We start from the raw sequence: 19,068 nt of genomic DNA, 5'->3' as shown, positions 1-19,068 counted from the left end.
AGTGAGTACTACACAGGTTTTGAAATATAAAAGACTTTCAATGTCTAATAATTCTGTGGCAATGAAATTTTTTTTTGATCACCAGATTTCAGTATTGAAAACTCAGTATACATTCTTTCTTGCATGAGTGGATCAAGAAACTTTGACGGCTAGAGGATCCAAGAAATGTAGGCATACCAGTAGCCCACGTGGGTATAGGAAAAAGTGAATATTTTTCTGAACGATTATTCTACAAGTGTGTATCCAAGCTGATCAATTCATAACACTTTCTCTGACGAGAAGTGAACTGCACATTCAAATGAACTGCCATCACAACTGTGGACTTCCTAAATCACAGGACAAATTGAAGAACATGATAAATACTTGTAGTCTAATGGTGTCAGTCGCATGAAAGATGTGCTGTTGCGTTTTACCGTCAGCTTTCACATTTGTCTTCTTGGAGCCGTGACTTGTTCCTCTGATTAAAGATCGCTTTTCTCCTCCTCAGGCAGCATGTTCACACTTGTATATGTGCACGTTTCTATTTTATAAAGTCATTTGAAACATAATCGTACTTTTGAAATCTTAACTGCATGTTTTGTTAAACCTATATTCCTGTTCTTTATTGAGTATCTATAATGGATTCATATGTCTGTCTTGTTGCTGTCCTAACTGCCCCTGAAAAACAAAATACCGAAACCTAACGTGTTCATTTCCAAAGCAAGCATGAGGATTGTGCTCAGTACTAACCGCATGACTGGATAGTTGGCTTTCGTATTTACTTATAATCGATTATGTGTCCCTTTTGGCTTTTAGGTTCTACTGAGAAATATCCTCACCTGAAGGTAAAAACTTTTATACTTTTATCTTGAAATTTTTTTTTTAATGAGGGTACTGGGAATTTAGCCTAGGACCTCATGCACTGCTAAGCAGGCACTCTGCCACTGAGCTAGACCCTCCCCCCTTGAATTATTACTACAGATTGTATCAAATGTACATTATTAATCGGTTTGTTTCAAAAACCATTCAGCCTGCAGTTGGAGTGAAAGATTCTGTTCCTAAAAAAACGGGAGCAATGAAGAATTTACAAAGACTGAAATCAGGTAAATTTTGCAATACAAATTTAACTATGAAATGAAGTACAGTCTTCTTATTCCTAATTCCTTTTATTTTTTCAAATTTAATTGAAAGATGACATAAGTAACGCAGATGTTACGATCGGTATCCACGTTTGAAAAATATACATAAGCATAAGAAATAGATTTTTAAAATATCAGCTTTGACTTGGATGTTTTTGTTGATGTTGGGAGACACCAAAGTGCTCAGTTTGGAGTCCCTGTCCTTCTCAGGGATTCTGAGAGATTGATTATTAGGTTCTAAGATTTTTCCAGAGTTTTAAAATGCTTAATTGAATTCTGACCTTTACGTAGGGTAAAGCTTCACTTGCTAACATGTCAGTCATAGTTCACTTTAATTATTTCATCGAGTGCTATCACATTGATGGTATTAATTTATTTCTGTATTTATTTATTAATGGAGGTCCTAGGGATTGAACCCAGAACCTTGTGCATGCTAAGCATGTGCTCTACCACTGAGCTATTTCCCTAGCCCAAAGATCTTAAGCCAACTGGATGTCTTGATTAGGAGAGTGTGTGTGTGTGTGTGTGTGTGTGTGTGTGTGGTGTCTTTGATTATTAAAAATGATGGAAGTTACTAGTCCTGCCTTAGTATTTGGTAGACATGATCTTTTAAAACAATAATTCTAAAAGTTTTGGGGTTTAGGATATTTTTTATACTATTAAAAATTATTGAGAATTCTGAAGAACTTTTAAGTGGGTTGTATCTATTGATGTTTAGTATATTAGAAAATAAAACTGAAAGATTTAGAAAACAAGCACACAGAAACATTCCATTAGCCATTAGAGCTATGATGTTATCACATGTCATATATCTGGAAACTTCCACTGCACACTTAACGGAGAATGAGAATGAAAATAGCGTTCAGTATTATTGTGAAATTAGTTTTGACCTCCTGGACTCCCTAGATGGAGGGAACTTGGGGCTTCAGGGCTTCTCAGATGGCACTTGAGAACTGCTGTTTTAAACAGGGTTCATGGATGTGAAACGATAAAGGGGCCCTTGTGATGAAGTGGGCTTTAAAAGTTCACTGCTACATTTCTTGCCTTTTTTTCTTTAACTTGTCTCTAAAAGTTTAAATCTGACAACTTAATTCTTTTAAGAAAAGGAAAACATTTTTGTTACATATTTCCTGTCTCGTGGCACCCTGTACTCTATGGATCTAGCTTGTACCTAGACTTACCCTATTTTTATATGGAAAAAATTAGTCACTCAAGGCTATCCTTTCTATGTAAGTTTATGATGATTATCCAAGGCTTAAGGTAAGAATTCTGAAGATATTGGTACATTGAGGAAAGACTGTGTCTCATTGTAATGTAAGTAGTACCATTCAGTAAAAGTTTTCTTAAAGCCCATGTCTCTAGGACACAATACTGTCATGCATATTTAAACATCTGGTAAATGTCTGGTTAGACATACATTTTGTTAATGAAAAAATTCATATGTTGAAGAATCATAATTATTCATAAAGCTCTTATGGAATATAGACTGTTTTATAGAGAGTGATGAGTGAATCCAAATAAGTAATACTAGGAAGTTAAAAGTAGAAAAAAGAGAGACAGTGGTTCCCTATGTGAACAGCAATGACATGTAAAGTACAACCAGCTGGGAAAGAGCAGTGCGTTTGGGGGGAGAGGAGGACGTGGGGCTGCTGCTCTGGGAAGAGAATTCGTACAAGTTAGTCAAGTTTGTTTTGTTATTCACATTCTAATAAGTGGAAACTTCAGACGGGGATTCTACTAGTTTGAGCCTCAATAATGCGGCTGGTAAAAGAGCCAAGCATTTGAAAGTTGATAAATGTCCATTGGTATCACAATCAGTGACCACAAACCAGTCAGCACCCACAGAACTGAGGCAGACGGCCCTAGTAGACAAAGACCGGATGAATATTGGAGCCGTGTCTCTGTCAGAAAATGCAGCGCTCCGTGGCCTGTGTGAGTCACAGCTGCCAGAGAACAGAAGCAGCAAAGAAGGTAATAAAGCAGCACAGAGAGCTAGCCATGGCCTACCTGTGCGTGGCTTCACCATACGCTGACTTTGCAGGAATCATTTTGTGGCAGGATCTCCTTTGTGTTTACTCCTTTTATGCAACCTACAACCGGACAATACCTTTTGGCATGACATTTACATTCATCCTCTGACAAAGCAACATATTAAATAGCAAAGGGAATTAGGAGAAAGTAAGTTCGTTCAGACTAGTGTTTAGCACAGTCCTGAGAGCGGGTAGGAGAGTGATGTCTAGAGCTTTGTGACTAGTTGGGAAACCTAGGTGGGCATCCAAAGATTCCCTTCTGAAAATACGGTTTCTTGGCTTTATTTTTATCTAGCTCTGAATTTATAAATGTTTGTTATAGCCATATTCAGTGTAACTGAAAAAGCACCTCTGCAACTAAATATCAAAATATTTCTAGTATATTCTCTGCCTTTCTGTATTTTAGAAGTGGCTTTCCCAGCGGTAGTGGCAGACATTGGGGATTTGCTACACAGGACCTCCTTCTTAACTGTGTCCACATCGTATATCAGCTTGTTTTATTATTTGTAATGGATTGATAGGTTGAAAAGGATATTGGTTTTTAAGGAGTGCTTTATCACTTAAAAATAATATATGGAATATCAATTCTAATTCTTCTAGGATACCCAGTCTGTTGATTAACCACATCTAATATGTGTTCTACTGTATATACCAATTAATTTAGTGCCTTAATCAGTGATATAATCAGAGCTGTAATAATAAGTCATACAATGTTTTTTCTGCTCCTATAGTTTTATCTTTTCTTTCCTTACCTGTAGAATTACTGTCGTATTTACAAAAGATTCTCAGTTATCTCCTATAGTAGTGACTACAAGCTATAAACTCAAAGTTTTTCTAATAAATACTGTTTATACAAAGATACTTTTAAGAGTTTGTCCTCGGCAGCAGAGGAGCAAAGAGGATAGACATGTAAAGAAATAGTTTACAGTTCAGCTGGTGAAGACACACTAGAAAAATCTGTGAAGTACCAAGGTAACTCCAAGGAAAGAGATCCCTGTGTCTCTGCAGAAAGACAGCTGTAATCAAGGAGGACTTCACAGAGCAGGCTGAGTCTTCAAAGAGGAAAAGGAACTTGTCAGAACAATAGAGGGAAACATTTCAGATAAAGGAAAGATAAAAGCATAAAAAGTAGCAGTAATTTTGGAAACCATGAATAACATTGCTCTTGAAGCTTGGTATGTTGTTAAAGAGGTACTGTTAGGAGGTAGAGAATAGAGTCTATCGTGACTTTGTATATTTCTACTGTATTTTTAAATTTTGTTTTATTTCTCTTTGTTTTGTTCATGTCTGGTGAATCAATTTGTGAGTGAAACTTTGAGATGTTTGTATGCCTTTAATCTGGTAACATCTAGTATTTTCCAGTTTGTTGAAGTTTTAAATAATTAGAAGTATTTCTTAAAGAAGTAAATATCCAGCTAAAGATTAAGCTTAATTTAAACTATCAATTGATGAAATGTGTTTTATGTTTTTATAAAGATGATGCCTTTTATCTAGCTGTTCTAAGTAGTGAATTTTAACTAAGCATATTCATTTTTCAGCAGACCTAGACTTAGAAAGGACATCTGAGGAAGAGGAAGAAAGACTTGATGGAAGTGAAAATAACTACTCACTGGTATGTAAAAATGTAAATTTAAATTTCTGGTTTAATACTGTTTTCTGTGCTTTAATAACACAGTTCAAAAAAAGTTGCCTTTCAAACTAGACTTTTAGAGTCAATAAATAATTATTTAATAGTTTTTAATAGCATTTTATCTAGTTAGAAAACTTAAACTATCGTTAGGATCTATAATCATTTATAGTCAAACTTTATCCTTGGAATTGAGGCGAAAAAACCTTCCTGAATATTGTTTTCCTGTAGTAAAAAAAATTATAAAAGATAGAGTGGAAAAACAGAAAATCCTCTTTGTTGTAGAAACATTTACTTAAAAATCACTTAGAAACACTATTGATAAAGTTAGCCTTTTGACAGAAATCAGTTCTTTCGAGAAGTGTCTGTGTTTTTGCTCTCATAAAAAGATGGATATCTATCACCTCTGTACACTGAGCATATTTTATAACTATGTTGGAGACACTGTGAAATAGCATTATTTACTTGTAGGTCAAAGAGCAGATGAATTCTGTGGATTTCCTCGATGACTTAACTCTGTCACCGGGGAGAGCTTCCGAGGATTCCGAGTCGCTTTTCCATAATTTTAAGGACACCCTGAGGCCAATCAAACGACTTGGCCCGGAGAGTGAAGGTAGGCCCCCCGTGTGACTGCACAGCCTGTTCAAGCGTCTCGCGGTGACGCGTGCACACCCAGCGCTGCCCGGGGAGCGCGGCTGCGTCACAGGCCGCGGCGTCTCAGAGGCCTGCTCTGTGTTGAAGCAGAAGCAGACGTGTGCGCTGCCAGCCAGGGGCTGTGGCCGCCCCTCTCCCTGTGCTTTCTGTTGACTCTGCTGCCCCTACGCCTTCACCCGAGGTCAGGTCATCACTGCTTCCCTCCTAGAACGCTGAAATCACCTCAGGACTTTCTTCGCCGCCGCTCCGCCTCCTGGGACCTTGGTCTACACCGCAACCGGGATTACTAGACAGTTTTTAAAATTCAGGTCGTTGTTACCTCCTTGCCTAAAATCCAGCTCCTGCTTCTCGTAGCTCCATGGTTAAAGGCCACAGTGCTCTGGCTTCATCTTGTTTCCTTTTATTACCCCTCTTTCCACATGAATTTTAGAATCAGCTTTTCAATGTAAAAAAAAAAGTCTGCTAGTGTCCTGGAAATGAGATGTAGATTATGTTGAATCTGTAGATTAATTTGGGGAGAATTGACTTCTTAACTATATGGAATTTTTAACCCCGAACAAAGTTTATTTCTCCGTTTACATAGGTCTTCCTTGATTTTCTCAGTAATATTTTAGAGTTTTTAGTGCCTGGGTCTTTCCGTCTTCTATGAGTTTACCTGTATTTCTTATTTTTCAGTGAAGTTATAAGTTGTATATTTTTATTTATTTGTTTTAAAATAATGTATTTTAAATTTTAGTTTCTGATGATAGAAATGCAGTTGATTTCTGTATGCTGACCCTGTGCCCTCCAACCTGGCTGAACCCATTTGTTAGTTCTAGTAGCCTTTTTATGGATTCTCTCAGATTTTCTACATAACCAGAGGTGGTCAAGCTTTTTCTTCTTTAAACTACTGTCTTACTAAAGACAGTTCACACTTAAGACTTGCAGCCAATAAATAAATACATTCTCTGTCACAGCTAATCAGCTCTGTCACTGTTGCAACAAGAGTAGCCATGGACAATACACAAGTTAATGGACGTGGCTGTAATGGACATGGTAAAAGTTTATTGACCAAAGCAAGCAACCCGGCCCACAGGTTGGAGTTAGCTGACTCGCACCATGCAATATTTCCCGCTGATTAGCAGACACTTTTACCTCTTCATTTCCCATCCAGATGCCTTTTGGTTCTTTATTTTGCCTGATTGCACTGGCTCCAGTACAGTGCTGATTAGAAGAAGTAAGAGAAGCCACTCCTGTCCGGTTCCTCATCTTCTGGGAAAAGCATTCCGTTTTTCACCGTTGCATATGGTGTCAGCTGTAGGCTTAGCACAGATCTTTGTCATAGTGAAGATGTTCCCTTGGTTCCTAGTTTGCTGGAAGTTTTTATCAGGAATACATGTTGAGGTTTGGCAAGTGACTCTTTATCCACTGACATGATCATATGGTTTCTTGTTTAGTTTGTTAATATGATGAATAGCATTGATTTTTAAGTGTTAAAACAGCCCTGCATTCTTGGGATACACCCGACTTGGTCACGATGAATTATCCTGTATTGTTGGATTTAATTCGCTAATGTTTTTTTTAGAAGTTTTACCTCCATTTTCATGACATTAGTTTTCTTTCTTGTAATATCTTTGTCTGGTTTTGGATTCAGGGTGATGTCAGCTTTATAGAATGAGGACATATTTCTTCCTCTTCATTTTTTGAGGAGAATTTGTGTAGAATTGGTATTAAATTTTCCTAAAATATTTGGTAGAATTCTCCAGTGTAACCATTGGGACTGGAATTTTCTTTGTCGTAAGGTCTTTAAATAGGACTTTTGGTTTTTAAGATATAGGGCTTTTTAGCTTATTTGTTCTTTCTTAATTGAGCTTTTGTAATTTCTCTCCTTCAAGGAATTTTACCCACTTCATCTGAGTTGTCAAATTTATTTGCATAATGTTCATAATACTATTTTGTCATTCTTTTAATATCTGCAGAGCTTAGAAGATTGTCTTCCACGTTATAGATGCTCAATATCCATTTGTTCAATGTATGGATGAATGAATGTGAAAATGCACAGTCCTTTATACACAAAAATTATTCATATATTTTGTTTCTATTTTTGTTTTCTTCCTAATGCAGATTCTGATCGGTTATTGAAAATTCAGGATCCAGTTGATTCATTCAGATCAATAGAACTTAAAGAATCTGACTGTGCAGTACTTAAAGGAAAACTTAAAGAAATGGAAGATAAGGTGAACTGGCTACACACAGAGCTGCTGAAAACAAGAGAAGAAAAATCACAGTTAAAACTTCAAAATATGGAGTGGGAACGAGAGCTCTGCCGCATGAGGTACTGAATTTCTTGGTTTTAAAGAAATATTTGAACTCTTTATATTTACTTTAATACTGTAGGTATGTAGGAGAAGTCTTATAATTGCTAACTTACCTTTTGGGATTTTACAGGGGAGAAAATTTCATTAATATTGTGGAATATGAGACTCTTGGAAATAACACAGCAATATATATATATATCTCCTCATTCTATATTTCTTTAAAAAAAATCTTTGATCCTTATCTCTCAATTGTCCTCCAGAAAGTTTATATTACTTTACATTCCCACTTGCAGAATTATGAAATGACCATTTTTCTCAAGGCAGAAACTTTAAAAAAAAATTCATGCAGTTTGATTCTGAACATATGAATGGATGGACAAAAAAGTAAAGTGGAAAGTGATTACTGGTTAGTTTATTCAGCATCTCTCTCATGCAGAGATAAGATTAGTTCCAAGGTCTATGCTGAAAGCATGGATTACTCTTTATTTTTTAATTACTTACTATGGATCCTGCCTTGTACCAAAAGGGATTTAAAAATGATTTACTAAATAAATAATATTCAACAAGGTAAGTTCAAAGTGTTGCAAAAGAAGAAACATAGTGTAGGGCATCAGGGAGTAGACTCCCCAGCCTCGCATTGGATTATGCTAATTAGCGGGTCTGTGTTCTGGAAAAGATGCCTGTGGATGTTACCTTCCGCTGGAGATCATGTAGGAGTCCCTGTGATACTTCAGGAAGTTGAAATTTTATCCCTCATGAACTTATAAACTTGTTTCTAAATAGCAACTTCTCTTTTAACTAGTAACTAAATTCTCTGTCCCAATGAAAGAGTCATTTATGACTATGTGGGGAAAAAAGGGTAATTTTCAATTCAAACCTTACTGAATAATTGCAAAATTTCTTTCCTACACTATTGACCAGAGTTACTCTTGTCTGAAACCCAGTAGCATTTTGTCTTTTCATTGCTACTTTTCAAACGTGTGTGTTTGTGTGTGTGTATCTATCTTTATGAAGTGGTTGAAGTGAGGAATTTAAAATGTGAGACTTAGAAATGAAAAACAAATTGAGAACATAGAAATTCCATTTGGGTAATAAATCAGCATGTGAAGAACCAGATCATAAAATGAACTTTTTATTTTCTAACAAAATAAATTTTAAGGTAAGCATATTTCACTGCAGATTCACATTAGAACAAGAAACAAAGAAGAAGAAAAATTCTTATACATTATACAGAAAATCTAAGGACGATTTAAAAAGAAAAGAGAAACAATACAATGAGCAAGATTACCTAAAACAACAACTTGAAAGTACTGCCCGAGCACAAGAATGCAAACTGAAGAGCGTAAGGAATAAACCAAATCAGGTAAATTAGTCATAATGTGAAAGTTTTGTACCTCTAACACTGTTTCATCAATATTATTTACAATATTCTTTTGAATTAATCTATATTTCATTTAAAACAAATAAAAGTTATCTCAACCTAAATATGAACTATGACATTTAGAGCTTAATTTACTAATTTCTTGGTGTTCTTGGCATCTAATAGATGCTCTGTGCCTTTTCTGAATGAAGGAATGGAAGTTAAATTGAGCTTAATCATTAACATAAGGATTGACGGTTTTGGCCCATTCAACAAAGTAACAAGTCTAATTCAAATCCATGTGTTAATTTTGGCTCTTTGAAGTTAAAATCCAGGCTAAATCACCTTGAGACTATGTTGGAACTGGTTAAATGCTTTATAAAGAAATTTTCTGTCACTGGGATTTCAAAATTTGTAGATACTGACAGGCATATGCAGAATAGATAAACAAGATTATACTGTACAGCACAGGGAAATATCTGCAAGATCTTGTGGTAGCTCACAACAAGAAAATGTCACAATGAATATATATATGTTCATGTACAACTGAAAAATTGTGCTCTACACTGGAATTTGACACAACATTGTAAAATGACTATAACTCAATTTAAAAAGTGCTAAAAAAGTTTTTCTTTCATGATACTACATCCCTTGTGTTTTTGCTCTGTGATACATTTAGCTGTCACGTATATTAGAATTTGAGTTATTTATGTGCATTAAAGGTCCCTGTGCTTAAAAAGGCTACTTCTTATTAACAGGTTTAAAATTTTTTTTTAAAGATTCCCCTCCTAAGCTTTTGTTGACTTTTTTCCATGGTATAAAACCCAAACCCAAATGTAATATGTCTTCAGGTTTTAGAAGAGCGAAATGATGCTCAGAGACAACTTTCTCGAGAGCAGAATGCCCAACTAATACAAGATGAAATCCTGGTCCATAGTCTTTCCCAACAAAAGGAGGCAGAAAAGGCTAATAAGAAAATGAATGCTGAGGTATTTTCTTTAGTCATCTTCAAACATGTGTGTGTATGAATTTGTATACTTACATAGTTTAAAAACCAATACTGTAGGTACAGAAAGTATACAGGGTTTTAAAAGCCTATATATGTAAATATATTTTCTGGAGGTTTCATTTCCGGCTTATTGGATAAAGCAATATTTTGAATTCAAATCCACTTGCCGGCAACAGTGATGTAGTGACATTCACAACGGCCTCATGCAAGGAGAGGCTGTTAATATTGTCCATAGGAATTGATGAACTTTCCATTATCTCAAAACTGTTGCTACTAACAGCAGGCATTCTAGTTTCTGGCAGTGATCTCACTCCTTTGATAGACTAATGGAGAGGTTACTTTATCATTTCCACTGATGGTAAGGAGGAAAAAGTATAGCTAGTTCAGAAACCGTAGTTTGGGTGTCATTCTCCTACGTGTGATCAAAAGTAACGCTCTGCTCCATGTGGTATCCGATTTCAGTACAAGGAGCTTTCGAGTATAGTGAAAGATATGCCATAATCTATACTTAGTGATAATTTATTGATCAGTATTTTATTTTTAATTAAACAGTTCACTGTATTTCCCTGCTATTTCACATCCATTACTGTTATAAACATCATGAAGAAGAAATAAAAATTATTGCAGAAGCAAATAGTCTCCTGATTTTCTAAGAAGAGCTCTATAAATTTGACCTTCTTTACCTTTAGTGTATTCACCATTAGGGAAATAGAAGGCTTCTCTTGTGTTTATGTATTTATCCTAGAGAAGTAGCTTTGGTTTGGTGTAAGAGTCAGAGAGTCAGAAGCCCTGGGGGAAACCCTGCAGCTTGCTTGTGTTTTTAACCCTTTATTCCAGAATTGTCACAGCTAAATGAGTTAACTGATGTTTGTAGACGTGCTTAGTACAGTGCTTAGATTTATCATTTATCCATACATGTAATTCTTATAACTCACTCTAAAAATGTTAGAAAGGGAGAATATTTATGGAATATACTCAGGAAAGAATTTTTTAGGAAATCTAACCTGTCCCAATTTATACAGAGCTAAGGCTCTTACTTTGGCGGTAGCTGTAAAGGTTAGATGTCAGATATAATTTTTAAGTGTAGTCAGAATTATTCATTTTTTATTTTAAGACTTTTGGGTTTGTTGTATTTCAGAGAAGGAAAGACCTTTCCGATTCTGAGTTTCTTAAACATCCTTTTGTGGTTTCTTTTTTACTTTCATGGATTCACTGTCTTTAATTAAATTTTTGAACTTTGGGGGATTTCTGGTAAAAGTTTGAGATTTGTATCCACCTTAAGTTTTTCCAGTTGGATACCCAGTTACTGCAAACTTTTTGTTGTATAAACTTAGAGATTAGTCTTCCACTTCAAAGGAAATTATGATATGTCAGTTTATTGAGTACAGTTCAAAGAGTAAGAGATGAGGGGTTTCACTTACAGGACACAATGGATTTTGAGCTGTCTGACCGAGGCCAAGCCCAGCATTCAAACAAGGAAACTGAACCCTTGTCTCAGAGCAAACAAGAGGACGTCATCAAATACATTGCAAAGCAGGCACTCTTGAAGGAGACAATATGTCAACTACAAAGTGAAAACACGTTGCTTCGACAGCAACTAGAAGGTGCTCGAAATGAAGCCAGAAGTGAAAAAACAATATTTAATACCCCAGAGCCATTTCTGGATCACACGGGAAAACTTGAAGCCATGAGCAGACGAGTTCTGATGCTGGAGGAAGGAAACATGGAGTTAATTAAAGAATGCAGACGTTTAAAGGACAGACTGTGTCAGTATGAAACGGACAGAGCAGAAATGGAAGTAAGTACCCAGAAAGGGAACTAATTTTCAGACTTCCTCAAAGAAAATTCAAAGTAGTATCTGATGGAAGCTGAACATTGAAACTAGTTGAATATAAAAAGTGTGCGGGCTATAAATATATACACTGTAAAGCAGCCTAAAGGCATTTCTTGTATGCAGCAAACAAAAATTAGACCTGAGAGGTGCTTTACTTTGAGTAAAGATGCCATGTCACCTGAAATTCTAAGAGATTAAGCTATAAGCTGTTGACAGATACAGGCAGGTCTTAGTAATTTATACTGCCTAAATCATTTTAATCTTTCTGTCACCACATTTTAGTATCGTGAAGCAGATAAATGAAATGCTCAGACCTAAAATGAGTATTTTGAAATTAAGATTCAGTTGTGTGAACAAAAAATGTAAACCAAAAAAAAAGAGAGAGAGAGAAAGAGAGAAAAGATTCAATTGTGTGGATTACCTTGACAGTTAATGTGTAAATGCTGTATCTTGCAGTACTTTTCCTTCAGTAGCTTTTCATACATTTTTAGTTGATATAACTTTATTTTTATTCATGTCAATTGCAATTAAATTTAGAAATACTTCCATCTCAAATCATGTATTGTTATGACCTCTCCACTCCTTAAAGGCATCTACTTTTCATTCAGTCATAATTTGGGACAAATGTAAATTTTAGCAAAACTGTGTTTGACTTAGTCTCCCCTGTTCTATTTGTAATTTACTTTGAACATTTTTTCAAATAATGTGCTCACAGTTCTCATTGCAAGGCTCAGTTACTGTCATTTGGATCTAAGTTTGTCCAGTACAGAGGAACTGGGGCACTCTGTGATGTACGAGTTTGGCACTGGGGTCCCATTATTCAGACTGAGGAGGAGCAGCCAGAGTCCTGAGTGGCAGGAAGGGAGTCAGTGGGAGGGGTGGGGGGAGCTGTGGGAGCTGCAGTCCAGGAGGCAGGGGACGCCAGGTTGTCTCAGGTCCCCAAAGGCCATTGGAATATCCTCTTTTTATTGTGAGATGGAAGTCTATTGGAAGGGTTTAAACACCAGATTGAAGATGTGAAGAACTCTGAACTTAAGCCTCTAATGAGAAAGAGGGAGAATGTTCCACAGTGTGGAACTTACCACCACTCAGCCCACCCGCACACCCCTTTCTGTCAGAGACTTCAGTGGGGATGAAGCTCGGCCGCTTCCTGGGAGGGGCAGGGAGGGGCTGGTGGGGCTGCCTCCATTGTCTAAGTTAACTTACTGTCGGTAGGGCAGGAGGGCCACACCTTCTGTGTGTTTAATGAAATTCAGTAAGCAGGAATGTGTGCCTATGAGGAAAAGAAGGTGAACTGATGTCTGTGGGGATAGTTCTCAAAGCCCATTTGTTGGAGTTATATATTATTAATGTAACTTAATGATAAGGTGACAGAAAATTCAGTAACAGAGTTATCTTTTTAGGCCTGTATGAGACAGCTTCAGCAAGAACTGGCTGACACCCGAAAGAAAGTGTCCATTTTGGAAGCATCCCTGGAGGTGACAGCACATCATCAAACTAACTCAGAAAATAAGAGACAGGATGGAGAGAGGAAGCCACATCAAGCTGCGAACCCAGTATGTATGAAACTCAGCACGTCAGCCGTGAACGTGCAGCCCAGAGTGTTGCAGGACACTAGCTTTTCAGGGACAGCTTTCTTTTGCATCTTCATTATAATTTCACTTTTATCATCTTTATAATGCACTTGTTTCTTAAATGTTGACTTTCATTCTGCCATTCTTTATTTTTTTCTTATAATATTTACCCTTAGAAAAGTTGAGAATTATACCTCTTTCCTCACAGAAGTTAACTTTTTTTTCCTATTAAACAGTATGTTTTAGTGATCTCTCACCACAATGAGGCAAGCTAGATAAAATCAGAGGATAATGTTTCATGGAATGTTCCAGAAAATTGTCATGTCTCATCTTCACTTTTGTGAATGGATATAGAATCTGTGTGTATTTATTTCATGGATTTCAGAATAGCTTGTGCAGAAAGGTCATTATACAAACCAGTTGAAGTTAGATATTGCCTTCATTTTCTATTCATTTTAGACATGTTGTCAAAGCATGGAGAAGTTCAGATCACATCTGTACACCCAAAGTAGAGAATTAAGAAAATTGTCTAGATCCTGCCTGTGGATTTTTTTTTAACTTTGTTGAGATATAATTCACATGTTATAGGGGGATTGCATAACTCAAGTGGTAGAGTGCATGCTTAGCATACACAAGGTCCTGGGTTCGATCCCCTGTACCTCCTCTAAAAATAAATATGTAAAACTTAGTTACTTCCCTCCACCAAAAAAGAAAAATATTCACGTATCATATAATTCGCCCATTTAGGATACATAGTTACTATCTCCTAGTATATTCAGAGATGTGCAGCTGTCGCCACAATCAATTTTAGAACATTCCCATCACCCCAGAAAGAAAGCCTGCATCCCTTGGCCATCACCCCCCCCCAGCACCACAGCCCCCCCACCCCCCGGCAACCACCAGTCTGACTTCTGTCCCTATAGATGTGCCTGTTCTGGGTATTTCCCAGGAATGGAATCACATGCTGTGCGGTCCTTCGTGATTAGCTTTTTTCATTTGACAAAACGTCTTCAAGGTTCATCCATGTTACAGCGCTTGTCAGTATTTCCATTTCTGTTAATTGTCGAACAGTACTCGGTTGTGGGGCTAAACCATTTATCCATCCATCAGTTGATGGACCTTTGGGTTGCCCCTGCTTTTTGGCTATTGCTAATAATGCTGCTGTGAACATTTCTGTCCAAGTTTTGGTGTAAACATGTTTCCATTTCTTTGGGGAATATACTTAAGAATGGAAATGCTGTCACATGGGTCATATGGTAACTCTGTTTAACCTTTTGAGGACCTGCCATACTGTTTTCCAGAGTGGCTGCACCATCTAATGTTTTTATCCAAAGTGTATAATTCTCCCAATTTCTATGCATTCCTGTCACCACTGGTCATCAGCTCTCCTGGTAGGTGTGAACTGGCATCTCATTGTGGCTTTGATTTGCATTTTTCTGATGACTAAGGATGTAGGGGATCTTTTCATGTGCTTATCTATTTGTGTATCTTCTTTGAAGACCTGTCTGTTTAGGTTTTTGCCCATTTTCAAATTGGGTTGTCTTTTTATGATTGAATTGTCAGAGTCCTTTTTGTATCCTGGGTGCAAGCCTTTGATCAGATGTAGGATTTTCAAGTATTTCCTCCTGTTCAGGAGCTTGCCTTCTTACCTTCTTGATGGTGTCTTTTGAAGAGTAGAAGTTTTTATTATTGATGAAGTTCAGTTAATCTATTTCTGTCTTCTACTGCCCTAAGAAACAAGTGCCAGATCCAGTCATGAAGACACACGCCTGTGTTTTCTTCTGAGAATTTTGTAGTTTTAGCTCTTTCATTTTGAGTTAATCTTATACATATTGTCCGAGGTAGAGGTCGAATTTTGTTCTTTTGCATGTGGATATCCAGTTGTCCCTGTACCATTTGTTAAAAAGACTATTATTGTCTCATTCAGTTATTTGACACTCGTATTGAAAATCAATTGACCGTAAATGTGAGGGTTTCTTTCAGATTCTCAGTGGTGATGCATTGATCTATGTCTGTCCCATGCCAGTACCAATTCAGATGTTATGAGAACTCTTTCCGAGTCTTCTTGCATATTACCAGTTGTTTTACATAATAATAAAAAGTCAGTGTCGTGGAATGTCTGTAACTCCACTTCTGTGGAGATCTGCTGCGTCCTGAAGGGGCCTGTGGCCAGCTTATGCCTTGCTGACTCTGTGACATGACAGAAAGTAGGCTTGCAAAGGTAAAGTCCATTCCTTCCCCCCATTCAGACCTTTAGTTTCTCACCCTTTGCCTCCCACTTCACTCCAGTTTCCATCAAATCATGGTCACGGGATCTGCTGACTCAGTCTGCAATACACTTCATTATGTTGCATTCATTATAATTCATAGACTCATCCATAGATTTCACTACCTAGAGGCAAAAGATTAAGCCTGGAAAATATTAATTCAACCTTCCTCTTTGGAAGCCTCTCTAATCCATCATCTTGCAGTTCACGATGAAGTCCTCTTTTGGCTTGGTTCTTGTGTGTGACACTGGTGCCGATCTTGTTCTTGGTGTAGATCCTGCATTCTCAGCTCCCTGTGTCTACCTCCTTTTACTTAAAAGGAGAGATGCCTAGCTGTATTCTATAGCTTAATGCATAATTAATGAAATAAATATTTCATCCCATCCAAGGGAAATTTTCCAAGAGTACAGCTGTTAAAAATTAGATAATAGTCGATCAGTTTATCAGAAACAGATAACAGATTAGTAATTTGAATTTCAAAAGTTCAAAGCCAATCTATGATATGGAGAAGCATTGTGCTACAACACGAAGCTGAGACAGTCTTACCTTCCCTTACCAACAAGCTTTTAAGTAAGGTAAAGGAAAAGTTGTATTTAATTTAAATACTGCCAAAGGACACTACATTTATGGTTCCATACTATTTTATTTTCTCTTTGAGGAAAGGAAAATGAAGAGTGAGTGCTAGATTAATAAGTTCTCAAAGCTGCCTGTCTCTTAGAATTTCAGTTAATTGAAATGAGGTAAAAAGGTTGGTTTTGGTAAACTGACTATTTATAGTTGTTTTTCAATTATTAGACTTCAAATCCTGTGTCTCCTTGCTTCCCAGCCTTCCTTGCCCTCAAAGCTGAGGGGAAGCTGTGAAATACATGCCTGTTTGTAAGAAGCTGTGATTGGAGGGAACTCTAAAGTACCTTCCTTCTCGCTAGTTCTGAGGTCTTTCTTTCAGCTACCTGCTGCTTCTCATCAGCACTTTGTCATTAATAAGTGAATCTCAACGTTTGTTACATTCCAGTTTATAGACCAATTTCTACTCTATTCAAGTTACATTTCTTACTATCTTTTTTCATCCACTCTTCTGTTCATCTGTTTTTGCCTAAGAAACTCCCCAAAGTTCAGTGGCTTAAATAAGCATTTATTTTGTTCACAACCTACACTTAGGAAAAGTGTGGCCAAGACAGCTGGCCTCTATTCCTCTCAGCTTCAGGTGGGGCAGCTCGAAGGCAGGGGGCTGTAATCACTTGAAGGGTCATCCATTGATGTCTGATGGTTGATGTTGGCGGTGGGCTGTGGCGTTGGTGGGGCAGGCATGTGGACTACCTCCCCTGGAACACGGAAGCTGTCTTTGTGGCCTGAGCTTGCCCACCTGAGACTGGGTTCCAGGGTTAAGAGCGAGGCAGAAGCTGAAGTGCCTTTTCAAACCGAGCCCTGCAGTTCACTCGATGCCACTTTCACTGTTTTTTGTTCATTAGGAGCAGGGCACTTAAGGTTGGCCCATATTGTACCTTTTTTATGGAATTAATTTTGAAAATTTATGGAGACATTCAAAAACCAGCATAATCTACTCACTAGCCACAATGTTTTCCTACTGCTTCCATACAAGAAATCCACTTGTCCCCACTCAGGCGTGAGCAGGTCTCGGTCGCTGTGGTGTTAGGCTCAGGCTCCAGCCCAGGGTCTTACTTTCCCATCTTCACCAGGTCCAGGTGGGGCTGAGGCTCCTGGGCGTGGTTTCTGGAGTACAGCCCTTGGGTACACTCCTCTCAGTGCTGAGGCTTCAGGATAAGGAGACACGGGTTATTTGCCACCACACACCTGACATTCTGCTGAACTGCTGAGGACTCCCTCACTCACAGATAGAAGATGGGAGGCATGCTGGCCCGTAGCAGTTCTGCAGTGTAGCCTGATGCTGCTGGCTCTTTGATTAGGACTTAGTCCTAACCCTGGGAGGGGTTCTCCTTCGCTGCCCTCTCTGAGCTCTTTGTTCTGTCCCTTTCATGAGCAATGACCCGTGTTTGCAGCTGAGTAGTTCTCTCAAGCCAGCTTCCTCCTTGTAGACCTTCTAAGAAAAACCCAAAGGCCTCTTCCCATTTTGCACTGTCTTTGTCTCTTTGAGTCCAAGCTAGTAAGCAGTAGTTTTGCTACCACAGTTCTCTTTAAAACTGAGTTTCCTGTGAATTTTATTGGGGTTCCTGCCATTGGAAAAGCTACTCTCACATCTTTTTGAGATAAACTCTTCACCTTGGGCTTCCTGTGAAGCTGCTGGGGGACCATGCCTTTAAAATTCTTACGCTTTTAAGATGTTTAAAGGAATTTGAGGCAGCACGTTAAATCTTTCCAAGGTCTTAACAAAGTCTTGGCTTCATCTTTAGACTGTTTTCCTGGCAGCACCCTAGATTTGATCTTCGCCCGGAAGCCATTTCTCTGCTTACCCATTATGTGACCATTGGGCATGTGGAGATGCTTTAAATGGGATACAGATACTTGAACCCAGTGAGTCCTGGTTCCTTTCTATTTAATAATCTTTTTGTTTGTTTTAGCTTATCTCTCGTCAGTTTTACTTTCAGCTGTTTGGTAGCAAGAGTCCCGTTTCCTCCGGTTTCAGGGTCGTCGTTTTCTTCCCTGGCCTAGAAGCCTTCACTCTCAGCCCTTCAAGGGCCCTCAGGCTTCCACTCACAGTCTCGGGGACACTTTGGGTTTTCACTCTTACTCTTCTCTGCATCTGCTCAGGTTTCGTCTACCTCCGGGTGCAAAGGCATCCCCACATTTCGGGTTCTTTTTTAATGGCTGTGCCCCATTTTTAACATCAATAGCTGTGCCAGTTATTTATTGCTAATAATTTATATAATAAACTGCCTCAAAACCTGGTGACTCAAAACAGCATTTGCTTGGTTCCCAAATCTGTGTTTAGACAAGGCTCAGTGGAGCCAGCTCATTTCTTCTCCACTTGGCATCAAGAGGGCACTAAAATAATCTAAGGGCTTGTTCATGCACATGTCTGGAAGTTGGAGCTGGCTTTGGTTAAGGACATTCCCTGGGGTCATCAGCTGGGACAGCTGCGTGTACATTCAGTAGGTGGCCTGGGCTTCACAACGTGGTGGCTGGGTTCTAAGGGTGAGCATCTCTATGGAGTGAAAGAGGCCATTTAGCCTTAGAAATCACACAGCAGTGCCCCCACGTTCTGTCCCCTAGAAACCAGTTGACTGAGGCCAGTACATACTTCAGGGGAGGGAATGTCGCAGGGGAAGTGTCAAGGAATTTGTAGAGATGTTTTACAACCACCACCTCCGCCTGCCTTGTC

At 38.1% G+C, this 19,068-nt stretch overlaps 1 protein-coding gene across 1 annotated transcript in view; it reads left to right on the top strand.

Annotated features, from left to right (window-relative positions):
• LOC140686535 (ankyrin repeat domain-containing protein 26-like) overlaps positions 1–19,068 on the top strand; it is an 83,044-nt gene that overhangs the window by 23,808 nt on the left and 40,168 nt on the right. The window contains exons 17-25 of the mRNA XM_072940777.1: positions 796–824; positions 1,010–1,082; positions 4,687–4,760; positions 5,247–5,388; positions 7,533–7,743; positions 8,906–9,089; positions 9,938–10,075; positions 11,519–11,893; positions 13,333–13,485. Coding sequence (XP_072796878.1) covers positions 796–824; positions 1,010–1,082; positions 4,687–4,760; positions 5,247–5,388; positions 7,533–7,743; positions 8,906–9,089; positions 9,938–10,075; positions 11,519–11,893; positions 13,333–13,485 — 1,379 coding nt within the window. The remainder of the gene's footprint in view (positions 1–795; positions 825–1,009; positions 1,083–4,686; positions 4,761–5,246; positions 5,389–7,532; positions 7,744–8,905; positions 9,090–9,937; positions 10,076–11,518; positions 11,894–13,332; positions 13,486–19,068) is intronic.

The sequence above is a fragment of the Vicugna pacos genome, chromosome 17 (assembly GCF_048564905.1).
Source record: "Vicugna pacos chromosome 17, VicPac4, whole genome shotgun sequence".
Taxonomy (NCBI): domain Eukaryota; kingdom Metazoa; phylum Chordata; class Mammalia; order Artiodactyla; family Camelidae; genus Vicugna; species Vicugna pacos.
Note: the sequence above shows the minus strand (reverse complement) of the source record. Positions and strands in the feature narration are given on the sequence as shown.